General features: G+C 41.2%; 1 protein-coding gene across 1 annotated transcript in view; it reads left to right on the top strand.

The window, feature by feature from the left end:
* The window catches only part of LOC138674484 (dynein axonemal heavy chain 3-like), a 3,367,401-nt gene that overhangs the window by 1,662,233 nt on the left and 1,690,094 nt on the right, over positions 1-15,074 (top strand). Inside the window, 3 exon segments of the mRNA XM_069762320.1 lie at positions 4,011-4,141; positions 4,758-4,858; positions 9,036-9,150. Of these exon segments, the coding sequence (XP_069618421.1) occupies positions 4,011-4,141; positions 4,758-4,858; positions 9,036-9,150 (347 nt within the window).

Raw genomic sequence — 15,074 nt, 5'->3', positions numbered from 1 at the left:
TTAATGGACAGGTGGCTAAAAATATAATAACTAAGACATATCATAAGCCACTGATAGGTAACACCATCTTGCATGCTCAAAGCAGTCATTTCAAACACACTATTAAATCCATCCCAGTAGGTGAGTTCACCAGAATCAAACGAAACTGTAGTCTAGGAAAAGATTTAATGGGCGAATTTGGAAGAGTGACTAAAAAAATTAAAAGATCGAAAATATCCTCAATGGACAATAAATCGGGCAAGGGGAATTGTGGACAGAAAAAATAGAAAAGAACTAGTAATTAGTGTTGAGCATTCCGATACCGCAAGTATCGGGTATCGGCCGATATTTGCGGTATCGGAATTCCGATACCGAGTTCTGATACTTTTGTGGTATTGGGAATCGGTATCGGATCCATAGTGATGTGTAAAATAAAGAATTAAAATAAAAATTATTGATATATTCACCTCTCCGGCGGCCCCTGGACATCACCGCTGGTAACCGTCAGGCTTCTTTGTTTAAAATGAGCGCGTTTAGGACCTGAGAATGACGTCGCGGCTTCTGATTGGTCGCGTGCCGTCACGTGACCAATCACAAGCCGCGACGTCATTCTCAGGCACTAAACTCCTCATTCTAGGAATTTAGGACCTGCGAATGACGTCGCGGCTTCTGATTGGTCGCGTGGCGGTCACATGAACGGCACGCGACCAATCAGAAGCCGCAACGTCATTCTCAGGTCCTAAACGCGCTCATTTTAAACAAAGAAGCCTGCCGGTTACCCGCGGTGATGTCCAGGGGCCGCCGGAGTGGTGAATATATCAATATTTTTTATTTTAATTCTTTATTTTACACATTAATATGGATCCCAGGGCCTGAAGGAGAGTTTCCTCTCCTTCAGTCCCTGGGAACCATCAGGATACCTTCCGATACTTGGTATCCCATTGACTTGTATTGGTATCGGATATTGGTATCGGCGATATCCGATACTTTTCGGGTATCGGCCGATGCTATCCGATACTGATACTTTCAAGTATCGGACGGTATCGCTCAACACTACTAGTAATGTCTAATAAGAAAAATAATAGCAACTCAGAAATGGAAACAAAACCATATATATGTTTTCAGTATAGCCCACAATTCACCAAAGTTAGAAGCATTATACACAAATACCTGCCCATCTTATTTGAGGACCAACAACTTTATCACATACTGGATTTAGGTATAAATGTAGTGTCAAGAAGAGCACCAACAATTGGAAACAAAATAGCCCCCAGCATGTTTTCCACTGAAGGGAGTAAGTGTACAAGAACCTGGTTAAATTATTTGGTCTTTTTTAGGTGTGGAACAAATAACTGTATGACTTGTCAACATGCTGGAGTCTCAAAAAGTTTTTACAATGCGGATGGAACAGTAAAATTTGACATTAAACAATACATTAATTGTAATTCCACCAATATTGTATATAAAATTGACTGCAATAAATGTAACCTATTATATGTGGGATGTACGTCCAGAAAGTTAAAAACACGAATAAGAGAACACTCATATGATATAAAAAATATTCACAATATAAATAGAAATGTATCAGCAGCAGCCAAGCACTTTATTATGCACCATGATCGTAGCACAATGTATTTCCACGTCCAGGGAATAGAACATGTTAATGCATTACCGCGGGGTGGAGACATCAGGCGGTGTCTCCTTACGAGAGAAGCATTTTGGATTTTTCATTTAAATACTCGATTCCCCACAGGATTGAATAAGCGCAACAAAGTAATGCTGCATTATTGTTAATTATGAGATGAGTTTTTATGTATTGTCTATATGTTTGCATTTGATTTTATTGTAGGACCTGTCTATAGGTCATGTGACAAGTAGATGGGATCTGATTGGAGGATGTTTCCTATAACAAAGGTGATCAATCAGAAACGCGTCGCCGTGTCTCTACTGTCTATCGGCACATACCGGAGGGAGAATGTACAACCTGTACAATATGTTTTTAATGGCATGAATAAAAGACTTATTTTAAGGAGCTGGAACTCAATCCCCTTTTTTTTTTCTATGGAATACTACGCTTGTCGGCAGCGGAGTTCCGAGCACCTGTGGTGAAGACTGGTGAGCTGGCTTATGTTTTATTTTTGTTATTGCCATCTTGGAATGCAGTCTTCGATAGAATGGTCTGCGGGCGTTATGTTGCATTTGCAGAGCCCCTGATGTATTTAAACAGTAGAATCCCCCACAAGTGACCCCATTTTGGAAACTAGACCCCCCCAAGGAACTTATCTAGATGTGTGGTGAGCATTTTGAATGCCCAAGTGTTTCACAGAAGTTTGACGCAGAGCCGTGAAAATAAAAATATTTTTTTTTCCACAAAAATGATTTTTTAGCCCCCAATTTTTTTTTCAATTTTTGCAAGGGTAACAGGAGAAACTGAACCCTAAAAGTTGTTGCAAAATTAGCTGTCTCGTTTGGAGACCCCCTAATGTACCTACACAGTTGAAACCCCCCAATTCTAACTCCAACCCTAACCCCAACACACCCCTAATCCTAACCCGATCCATAATCCTAATTACAACTCAAACCATAAGCCTAATCACAACCCTAACCCTAATCGCAATACACCCATAATCCCAACCCTAACCTTAACCCTAAACCCAAACCTCACCCAAATCCCAAACATAACCCTAATGCCAACCCTAACCCTAATCCAAACCCTAATCCCAAACCTAAACCTAATCCCAACACTAATCCCAACTTTAGCCCCAACCCTAGACATAACCCTAACTTTAGTCCCAACCCTAACTTTAGCCCCAACCCTAACCCTAGCCCCAACCCTAACCTTAACGTTAGCCCCAACCCTAACCCTAACTTTAGCCACAACCCTAACCCTAGCCCTAACCCTAACCCTAACCCAAACGCTAACCATAACCCTAGCCCTAACCCTAATTGGAAAATAGAAATACATACTTTTTTATTTTATTATTTTTTACTAAGGGGTGATAAAGGGGGGGTTCTTTGCTATTTTTTTTTAAATTTGATCACTGTGATAGGATCTCAAAGTGACCAAAATAAAAAAGAAGAAATCTTCCTCTGCCGGCCGGCAGATCACGGCGGGTGCACAGTGCATGCACCCGCCATTTTCTTACCGAAGTAAGAAGACAGTGGCCAGGAGAGGTAGCAAGATGACCCAGGGACACCGGTAAGTATATCAGGGTCCCCGATCTCCCTATTTTTCTGGCCTCTGATGTGCGATCACATCAGAGGACAGAGAATAAAACACCACATTTTTTTGCGGTCGCCGTTAAATAGTTATTTACCGGCGATCACAAACCAGGGGTTGGTAAAAACCGACCCCGATCATGTTCTTTAGGGTCTTGGCTACCCCTGGCAGCCGAGACCCCAAAGATCTTCTGGTTGCCTGCTGGCGGGCGCATTTTTTTGCTGGAAGAAGATGGCGGTGCCCATGCGGAACCACGAGGAGCACCGGGGGAGATGGGTGAGTATCGGGGGGCGATCGGGGACCCCATTTCTCTGTCCTCTGATGTGCGATCACATCGGAAGCCAGAAATTAAATGGCAAATCGCTTTTCTTGCGACCGCCGGTAAACGGTTATTTATCGGCGATTGCAACTCTGGGGTCAGTAAAAACTGACCTGAATGATGTTCACTGGGGTCTCGGCTACCCCCTGCAACCGAGACCCCAGAGAAAATCTGACTCTGGGGGATGCTATACACTTTTTCCACAGCGCTGTTAATTAACGTCACTGTGGTTTAAGTACCCTTAACTGCAGTCATTAAAAGGCGTATCGGCGGTCGTTATGGGTTAAACATGTTATGTTTATTATGCTCTGAGGTCTTGATAGGCTCGAGCATAATAAGGGAAATTCAATTCAAAGAAAATAAATTCACTGCAAATCAAATTTCCTTGAAAAATCCACACTATTTGTCAAATTGGAATTTCAACTGATTCGCTTATTTCTAATTACTAAGAAATGAACAGGAAAGTATTAAATCATTTTTTTCTTCCTTTAGGTGTTTTAGCTTCTGTGTTCCGGAGTCATGCTTCATGCAACACAAAATGTAGAAAATGGTGCATTTTTGATGGGCCAGTGGATGCTGTATGGGTAGAAAACATGAATACTGTTTTGGATGATAACAAAAAGGTATTACAAATGTTGTTTATATAATTAAATATTAATATCATATTTCTATTTTCTTCTGTGATATTAGTATTCATTTTCTCCATGTAACATATACATACGTAGAAATATACATTATATAAAGGGTACTATCTAATCTCTTTTGACCATGTAGTACAATATAATGAATAATTTAGTATTCATACCTGGTAAAATAGCAATTTGCTTGTCTTCTTCGCTAACTTAGTATCTTAGGTTTTATCTCTGGAAATCCAGTGGTTTTGCCTTTATATTTAGTAATCAAATTGTTTTCATTGGTGATCAATATTAATTCAGAAGATTGCCACTGGCTAAGCATACTAAATTGGTGAAACATTGTTTTTATATCTGTCTCAAGTCCCAATAATGAGAGAAAATCGCTCTTTCCCAAACTTTTTCTTTATGTTGAGACAGAAAGCCTAATGTGATAAGGTTACTTATGTTTCGTCTGCATTTTTCTCTTATTCTGCCAAAAGAGTTACTTATAGCCATAGGTTCTCTGGTCTAATAAGCTTATTACCCCCAACCCTCTTATATATGAATTATTGTGCTGAATGTCACATATATTGGTATTGAATTAATTATATTTTCAACAATTTAGCTCTGTCTGATGAGTGGAGAAATAATTCAAATGAGTCCTCAACAGAACATTATTTTTGAGGTGCTAGATCTTGAGCAAGCATCTCCAGCTACAGTAAGTAGGTAAGAAAAATCAAGATTGCTGTTACAATAAAAATATTCAGTGTATTCAGAATGAAAAAAAATGACCACACGTATAGCTTGAAATGAACTTCTGGAGTGAGTTTGCTGCACTGAAAGTAAAGGAGCTGAATATTGCATGCCCAACTTTTCAGTTTTTGAATTTCCACAAAAATTTAAAATAACCAATACATTTTGTTGAACTTCACAATTGTGTTCCACTTGTTGTTGATTCTTCACCAAAAATTTACATTTGGTATCTTTATGTTTGAAGCATTATATGTGGAAAAGGTTGAAAAGTTCTAGGAGCCGAAAACTTTCGCAAGGGACTGTATATTATGGATACAGATAAATGTGTATCAATTTGCATGTGATGGATCAAATTGTGTTTAAGAGATGCACATGGATCTGCATCTATTTGTTTAGGGATGTGTCCTAAGATATAGAAGAAAATAATATTAGCATGCACCATTTAATCATGTATTTATTTTTGTTTCTGGGGATTTTCCCAGCAGCCAAAGTGATGCCATAGGTTACAATGGCAGAACCACCACAATACTTAGAATGAAAGGGCTGCAATGGCAAGTTAAAGGGGAGCAGCTTGATTTCTCTCCCCAATCTGTTAATATGTGGAAGTAGCTAAAGACAAGGCCATCCTTCCATTAAGCTAGATAGTGTTAGGGGTCGAGTTCCCGCCTCTGCACAGGGGGAGTCTCGAACCCTCTCCGCTGCGGTCTCCCAATTCTTCTCCAGCCGCAGTGGAGCCTGCTCAGCGGAGACGTGCATCTCAGCGTCTGGCTCAGCCTGATACTGTGCGGATAGTTAATGATGCCTTTCCAGGCTCAGCCATTGTAGCCAGTACTGGTCAGCGGCGAGCAGACATCTCTGGGACTAAGTCCTACTTTTCCCCTTCTGCGCATGCCCAGGGTAAGATCTCTCATTGGAGGTCAGGGGTCACATGCTCAGGTACTGCAGCAGCTCCCATTGGTCCTCTAGGAAGGTCCTGAAGTTGCTCAGGTACTGTGGCAGCTCCCATTGGTCCTCTAGGAAGGTCCTGAAGTTGCTGCAGCTATAAAAGGTTTGCTTGGCCACACAGCCATGCGCTAGGATCAGCTTATGTCATGAGCTTTTGATATTCAGTGGTCTTGTCTGCTTCTGGTCAGGGTCTGGCTGAAATAAGTAACTATAATACCGGCACCTCTGGTGAGGAGTTTTGTATGGTAAATTCAGGGCTGGCGTAAAGCCATAAGAATTCCGGCTCCACCGGAGAGGAGGTGTTTGTGTGCTTGCTACTCCCTGACCACTGATTTTGCTCTGTTAGGCAGCTGTGTTCCCCTGTGATGATAACAGGGCACAGCGTTTTCCCTTCTGTGCGACTCTGAGAAGTAACAGAATTCTCTTATACCTCCATATTGTGCCGCCGTTTGCCAGCAGCAGGTTCGTCTCCTGCATGGTGGACCCGGGGCTGCAAACGCACCAATAATTATATCTAAATATAGTCGGTGCGTTCCGCCAGCCCTAACAGCTAGTCAGTTCATCCATTAGGAAAAAAATCAATGTTTAAATCAATTTGCAATTGAAGATGAAGTGCTTAGGAGAAGGCTGCTTTAGGTGACAAATAAGGCTGGGAAGACAGAGACTTGGCAAGTGCTTTTTAGTGTTCAGAGCACTTCAGCCGTATTTGCATATTGATTCAAAGATAGATGTCTCAATAACGGAGGAAAGGATTGGCTAGCTAAATGTAAGGTTGGACTTGTCTTTTTAAGAGTTACATACATATTTAAACAGTTTGATTGGGGGAGTGAAATCAAGCTGACAGTTTCTCTTTCAGTATTGCAGCTCCTCAATATTTTCCTATATAACATCACTCCTATCCATCAATCATCTGCAACACTGACTTAATTACTTGGATAGAACTATATCAAAAATTCCTATTTTCCATAACCTGCCCACAGGATTCTGCCCCTTTGTTTTCAAGTTTGTCAGCTTCCTAGTGGTTAACAAAATGCAATCACTTATTAAAAGGTGTTGTCCAGACACTAACCAAATTTTGAGATGGAGCCAACATAATGAAATCAGGCATATTCACCAGCTGTTACCCCTATGGATCCAATGCAGACAGCTTCATGGGTCTGTGCTGGGGCTGATAGTGATGAAGTCCCATTGTTTGGTCACCTGACCACTTATGCCTGTGATTGGTTACAGCAGTTGGGTAATTTAAACAATGCATTATGAGAGTCATATCTATGTTCCTTAAAATAATTTTGGAATCAATATTCTAGCCAACATTTGAAATGGCTGAAAAACAATTCAAGGAAATACTATGGAGTTGTTGTCTGGAATAAATATTTGTTCAACCAAAGACTTGTGGTTGTATGAGATAATAAACAGCCGTTATTCACCGTCATCAACTTTAAAGCTGCCCCTGCCACATTACTCAGGTCATTGTTAATAGGTTGCAGCAGTGACATCCCACTCAAGTGCGTGTGGCCGCTGCAGCCAATCGCTGAACTCAGAGACTCACACTGTCTGCATGAGCGAAGTGATTGAACACAGTGATTAGCTGCAGTGGTCTTGTATGCTGTCCAATGTGACATTACAGCTGTAGACTATCTACAAAGAGTGGAACTGTGGCAGAAACAGCTCTGCTTATTATTTTATACAGTATGTCTAGAAGTTTTTGTTTTTTCTAAAAGCTTACTCTGGAAAACCTCTTTAACCTTATATATTATGTGTATAGTTTTGGGTATATTCTTATGAAAGGCTATATAAAATGATTATGTTATTTATTGAGATGCAGGTTGAAGCCTTTTTACAATTCTAGTCCACTCTACACCTGCAATTTTCCAATAACCAATAAATCATCTAATCTAAGCTTTGCTAAGTGCATTGATGTGTTATATTAAAATTGTCTTCCTGTCCTACAATGTGATGAGATCAGTAATTCTATAATTAGCAAACCTTCATCGAGTTGAATCAATTGATTTGCTCCAGTGGACATTTTAATGTGCTCGTGTTATTGTTATATATCAAGTAAAAGAGAGCCAAGTTCTTTAAAAAAAACGTTAGAAAACAAGAAAATAATTTTAATAATTCTCATTTTGCTGCATCATTTAATGAGGCTGAAGCAGTGGATACAGCTTTTCTACATTACCATTTAGTATATACTCTATTTACATATCATCCTTTAAAGCGCTGAATATTAGGTAATTTTAAAATATTAGTTTTGCTGCCTGAAAGCAAATTGATCATATTTAGGAAAGTTTCAAAACTAGATTAACATTTTATTTTTATATTTAAGGTAAATACTAATTTCTATGTTTCAATCTTTCAGAACAAGAATAGATATATTGAAGCTATTAGCTAATATTAAAGGGATTTTCTGGTTTCAGGAAACCCCCATATATTCTGGATTGTAGTAACAATAAACAATAACAATAAACAATAAAATGTACCACAATAGGAGATGAGCGAACCCTAAAACTTAGTGTCTTGAGTTAAACTTTAGACGCGGACTTATCATGGAAGTCCATTTTAAATTTCAGAGTTCCAGGCCTAGTCGGGGAGAGGAGGGAGAGAGAGAATTTTCCATCTCCAAAGTTCGGGTCTCCATTGTTTTTAATGGGGTTCAGATTCAGATTTAAGTTCGGGTCAAGTTCTGGTATACGAACCAAAGTATGGACTAAGATTCGGGTCCGGTACAGAACTCTAACCTCTAGTGGTCCTTTCATACCTAATCAAAATATGTATATGTGTAATTTATGATTAAAATCTAAAGGATTTTTCACTTTTCCCTCATTAATGTTGTCAGAGGATATGTGTATTTATCTACATGCCTGTGAGATGGTAAACTACATGTCGCATGCATAGTCAAGGGCCCAATCAGATGTGGTCCCTGCAATGATGTGATATCAGTATAGTGTGACATGAATGGTCGGTTTGCTCATGTGACATAGTTCTCATGTGGATAGCCAACCACCAAACAATAGAAAAAAGAAAAATTCCAATTGGAATTCTTAAAAGTGGAAGTGAGGCAAACAATCTTTTTTTCTCTCTAGTGTATAAGATTAAAAAACATTGAAGATTGTGAAAAGACCTTTTCTAAAGAAGCTATATAAAATATTTGAAGGACTATTGGTTCAGGTCCCTTTAAACTATATTTGATATTCTATTTGTTTAGGTGTGGCATGATTTATATGGAAGCAAAAGACTTAGGTTGGGAGCCACTAACTGAGTCATGGATATCTGCAAACCTTCCATCACTACTTACTGCCGAAGAGAGCGAGATTGTGCAGGTATTACCAGTGTTTACCATATTAACGCTTGAAGGAAAAAATATATTTTCTCATACAGACTAAACAATTTTTTGCCTCTTAAACAAGGTGGGCATTTCAACCCATAATAAATAACCCAGGCTGCAGACAGGACATGTTTTTCCTTATTTTGATACCCTTACAGAAGTAATCATGCCTCCTGTCAGGTGCTGTACAGATAAAGACAAATGTTCTGCATTGCAAGACTGTCTGCGCATTTTACTGAAAACAATGAAATGCGTGATAGCTGGATATTTGGAGAATACCATTTGTCTTGTCATGTGTGCTAGAATAGCTAAACCACACAAATAAAAAAGAAATCAGTTAAAATTTGCATTATGTAATTTCAAATAAGTTACATTATAACTTAATTCTGACTATTTAAAATTAGTACATTCAATTTATTTCTGATCATTTATTAGCGAAGGAGGAAACTTAAAACGTTTAAAAAACAATTTGACCATAATATGTTAAAGGATTGAACTAAGTAAAAATTGTATGTTTAGCTTATTTTTTAACCTTATCTGTTCCACTGGGGTCTGTGGTATTTTTATTTTGGGAAGGAAGTTGGGAAGGAAGTTCTTAATGCTTTTAGCAGTAAATTTATTTTGTATTTTGGACTAATACTTTTACTGATAATAAAAAAATAAAACATGTCACATATAAATATATAGAGATATACGTATCTCTCTCTATATATATCTATCTATCTATCTATATATATTGCTAGGGTTGGCGGAATGCACCGAATATATTTATTAGATGGGATTGGTGCGTTCGCAACCCGGGATCCACCATGCAGGAAAGAACCTGCTGCTAAGTAAATGGCGGCACTATATGGCGGTATGAACCAGCTCTGTTAGCTTCACAGAGCAGCCGAGAAAGCAAGGCTCTGTGCCCTGTTAGACTTTCACAGAGGCACAGGCTAACTACCCAACTGAGGGCAGTCAGTGGTCACGCATGCACACAAACCTCCTCACCGGAGGTGCCAGCATTCTAGGGGCTTATTTCAGCCAGGTCCCTGAATACACATAAACACAATCTCCTCGCCGGAGGTGCCAGCATTCTAGGGGCTTATTTCAGCCGGGTCCCTGAACACATACAAACACATGACCACACTGGCGCAAAGCACATAACTTAAGAAGATAGTAGCGCATGGCCGTGCGGCCATGCGAGCCTTAAATAGTTGCAGCACGTACAGGACCTTCAAAGAAGGACCAATGGAGTAACTGCTGTACCTGAGCATGTGACCCTAGATCTTCACTGAGAGATCTTGCCCTGGGCATGCTCAGTGTGTGCAAAGCAGGACTTAGTCCTAGCACCTACAGGACCTTCCAAGAAGGACCAATGGAAGTTGCTGCAGTACTTGAGCATGTGACCATAGATCTTCACTGAGAGATCTTGCCCTGGGTATGCTCAGTGTGTGCAAAGCCTGGTCGCCGCAGATCAGTGCAGGGTACAATAGCAGAGCCTGGAGAGTCAGCAGTAACCCTCTGCACAGTATCAGTCTCAGTGAGACGCTGGGACCGATGTCTCCGCTGAGCAGGCTCCACTCCGGCCGATGCAGAATGGGAGACCGCAGCAGACACGGATCAAGATTCCCCCTGTGCAGCAGAGGAAACTCGACTCCTAACATATATATACACATATATGTGACATATTTTACATATATACAGTATTTACACATGTAAAATATATAAATATTTATATATCATATTTTGAGGATTTTAAGATGCACCAGATTATAAGACGCACCCCAAAAATTTTGGTAAGGAAAATATTTTTTTTAAATAAAATGGTGGTGGGTCTTATAATCCACTTTTACGGTAGCTTGCTTATGGGTCAGCAGTGGTGCAGTAAAGTCCGAGGTGGCAGGGTTGCTGCTGCAGAAAGCTGGCTGCAGTATGTGCTCTGGACAATGTTCTGTTGGGAAACCTTAGGCCTTAGAATTCCTGTGGATGTTACTTTAACACATGCCAACTATCTAAACATTGTTCCAGTCTAAGAGTAATTTCACAATGCGATTTCTATTACATTCAGTGGCCCCAATGGGGCTTATTCCTGATCCCCCTGCAAAATGATTTAGGTGTATGTGCTGATGGGGCGCAAAGTTCTATAGCCAAATTGGTTCAGAGATGAAAAAAGCTAAACCTGACTAATTTTATTCTGCTGAAAATGAAAACGATGCTTAAATTTGCTGATTGGCTCTAATTTTCAAGATCCAAATGAGCTTGTAATTATTTATGACACCTTTCATTCGGCTTATAGAAAAATAGCCTAATTATTATTTCATCATCATCATTATTGCATTGTTAGTAAGTAGTTTATCATCTATTTAGTCTATTGAGCCTTCGGCATTCTATTATTTTAGGGCAGCCAATCAAAAAACACTAACTAAGCTCTGATGATATAATCCTAAATACAGTTTAGAGATGAATGAATGTTTCAGTGTTCGGTTTGGATTGCGATTGCCAAATTTGCAATATTCACCGATTTATTCGTCAAATTTTCGCCGAACATAGACAAACACCATTCAAGAAAATGGGAGGCAAAAGCAAACATATGCACAACACCTTCAAATGGCCCCAAAAGCTGCCAGAAAAAAATCAAATGAGGGACAGACACCAGGAAAAGGGGCCTCAATTCACCCACAGTACAAATTGTAGCATGGCACGGCAGCAATCAGCCATGCATGATGTATCGTGATCTGGGCCAGCATTTACAGTTTTCAATTAAATGTCAAAGTAAGATGAGGTGGGTGAGGGATCGGTGTAGGCTTGTTGCGCTTTGAGCCCAGATACCACATGCAAAAGCTTAACCTGCTGTCATGCTCAGCCACACTCTGGTGGCATCAATATCAAGTTTCATAGACTACTATTGTCATAAAAATGTAAGGATAGTAACACTGGTAGTTGACTCCAAGGAAATGGAAACCTGACAGTCTCAAATGCCTACTGCTTAAAGCAACACACATGATTGAGACCCAACCTGGAGTCTACACATTTTTAAAAACTAGTGGCAGACACCAACAAAGTGGCATCAATTGCATTAGAGTAGAACTAGTATAGTGGGAACTGACACCTCCTCCATTACAGCCAACCCAGCAGATGTAGACTTTAACGGGCAAGGTGGTGGAACCACTGTGCATTATCACTCAGAAAGCCTGGAGGGGGGTAACTAGGCAGCCTACCAAATCTCAACTTGGATAAGAGGCAGCAGGCTAAAGCTGCGACCCAAGGAGACAAGGAGAGACTAGGAGAGGCACCAGGTGCTAATCCAGGGCTGACCTGAAAGATGGCAGCTGACCTCCTACAGCTGGTAAGCTGCTACGGCCCAAAGGAGAGATGAAGAATGCAGGTAGGAACTGTAGGAACACTGGAACCACAGTTGCCGATGGGACCAGATGAGGAACAGAAAAGCAGTGGTAGCTTTGGTCTGGAGCGGGTGTTAGACAGATGAACACTGGGAGGTGCGATCTGGACCGGCTGATGGTCAGAAGACCACAGACAAGTATGAACAGATGGCACAGACAGGTGAGAGCAGATGGGTACAGGGTAGACTAGCAAACGGGTGGACCTGGGGAGCCTGACAACTAGCAAGCATGCAAGGCAAACTAACAACGAAGCTCAGGCACCTCCATATAGGAGGAGAAGCCTTAAATAGAATGTGTCACCCAGCTATATGCTGGGAATCCCTTAGCTTGATGTTGGCGGTCCCTTGAAGAGGGAGGGAGTGGGCGCTCCCTAATCATAGTGCCTGGGCCTACAACTGAACCTTGGGAGACACTGACACATAGGGGTGAAATGAGGTGGTGGTGTGTGAGTGGAAGACACTGAATGTCCTTTCTGTTAGATATGAGGAGATTCAACAAAGGGCTAAGTCTGTAATGTCAACAGATCAGACAGTCTGTAGTAAGAGGGAATGATCCAGTGTGTCAAAGGAAAAGGCCAGGTCTAGGAGAAGAAGGAGGACAAACTCGCGTTGCTTTCATTTGGCGGTTAGTATGTCGTTGGTGACAGGGCAGTTTCAGTGGAATGGTGCAGTCTGAAGACAGATTGTAAGTGGTCAAAGAGGGAGCGAGAGGAGAGGTAGGAGGACAGGTCAGAATGGACATGTTGTTCCAATAGTTTGAAGGCATAGAGGAGAAATGATATGAGGCAACAGGTAGACACAGAGAACGGATCAAGGATGTTTTTTTTGAGGATGGGTGTGATCTAGGTATGTTTAAATCAAGAGGGAAGACACCAATTATTAGTGACAGATTGAAGAGGTGGTTAATAATAATAATAATAATAATAATTTTATTTATATAGCGCCAACATATTCCGCAGCGCTTTACAAATTATAGAGGGGACTTGTACAGACAATAGACATTACAGCATAACAGAAATACAGTTCAAAACAGATACCAGGAGGAGTGAGGGCCCTGCTCGCAAGCTTACAAACTATGGGGAAAAGGGGAGACACGAGAGGTGGATGGTAACAATTGCTTTAGTTATTCGGACCAGCTATAGTGTAGGGCTCAGGTGTTCATGTAAAGCTGCATGAACCAGTTAACTGCCTAAGTATGTAGCAGTACAGACACAGAGGGCTAATACTGCATAAAGTGTATGAGAACATGATGCGAGGAACCTTTTTTTTTTTTTTTTTTTTTATTATAAATAGGCCACACAGGGATCGTTAGGTTAATGCATTGAGGCGGTAGGCCAGTCTGAACAAATGAGTTTTTAGGGCACGCTTAAAACTGTGGGGATTGGGGATTAATCGTATTAACCTAGGTAGTGCATTCCAAAGAATCGGCGCAGCACGTGTAAAGTCTTGGAGACGGGAGTGGGAGGTTCTGATTATTGAGGATGCTAACCTGAGGTCATTAGCGGAGCGGAGGGCACGGGTAGGGTGGTAGACTGATACCAGGGAGGAGATGTAGGGTGGTGCTGAGCCATGGAGTGCTTTGTGGATGAGGGTAGTAGTTTTGTACTGGATTCTGGAGTGGATGGGTAGCCAGTGTAATGACTGGCACAGGGTAGAGGCATCGGTGTAACGGTTGGTGAGGAATATGATCCTGGCTGCAGCATTCAGGACAGATTGGAGCGGGGAGAGTTTTGCAAGAGGGAGACCGATTAGTAGAGAGTTACAATAGTCCAGACGAGAATGAATAAGTGAAACAGTCAGAGTTTTTGCAGAGTCGAAATTAAGAAAAGGGCGAATTCTAGAAATGTTTTTGAGATGCAGATAAGAAGAGCGAGCCAGTGATCGGATGTAGGGGGTGAATGAAAGGTCAGAATCAAGGATGACCCCAAGGCAGCGGGCATGTTGCTTTGGAGTAATGGTGGAACCGCACACGGAGATGGCAATGTCAGGCAAAGGTAGGTTAGTAGAGGGAGAGAACACGAGGAGTTCAGTTTTTGACAGGTTTAGTTTCAGATAGAGGGAGGACATGATGTTAGAGACAGCGGTAAGACAATCACTGGTGTTTTCTAAAAAGGTCGGTGTGATATCGGGAGCAGAAGTGTATAATTGGGTGTCGTCAGCATAGAGATGGTACTGGAAACCAAATCTACTGATTGTTTGTCCAATAGGGGCAGTATACAACGAGAAGAGTAGGGGGCCTAGGACTGATCCTTGAGGAACCCCAACAGTAAGGGGAAGGTGAGAGGAGGAGGAACCAGCAAAACATACAGTGAAGGATCGGTCAGAGAGATAGGAGGAGAACCAGGAGAGAATGGTGTCCTTGAGGCCGATGGAGCGGAGCATAGTGAGGAGGAGCTGATGATCCACAGTGTCGAATGCTGCAGAGAGATCCAAGAGAATTAGCATGGAGTGGTTAGGCTTGGGATTAAGACTGTGGTAAGGTTTGGAATGAGGTGGATTGTTATTGTGTAAAGTTTACAGGTGATGAGGCAAAG

Source organism: Ranitomeya imitator, chromosome 4, assembly GCF_032444005.1.
Source record: "Ranitomeya imitator isolate aRanImi1 chromosome 4, aRanImi1.pri, whole genome shotgun sequence".
Taxonomy (NCBI): Eukaryota; Metazoa; Chordata; class Amphibia; order Anura; family Dendrobatidae; genus Ranitomeya; species Ranitomeya imitator.
This window is presented reverse-complemented; position numbering and strand designations above follow the sequence as displayed.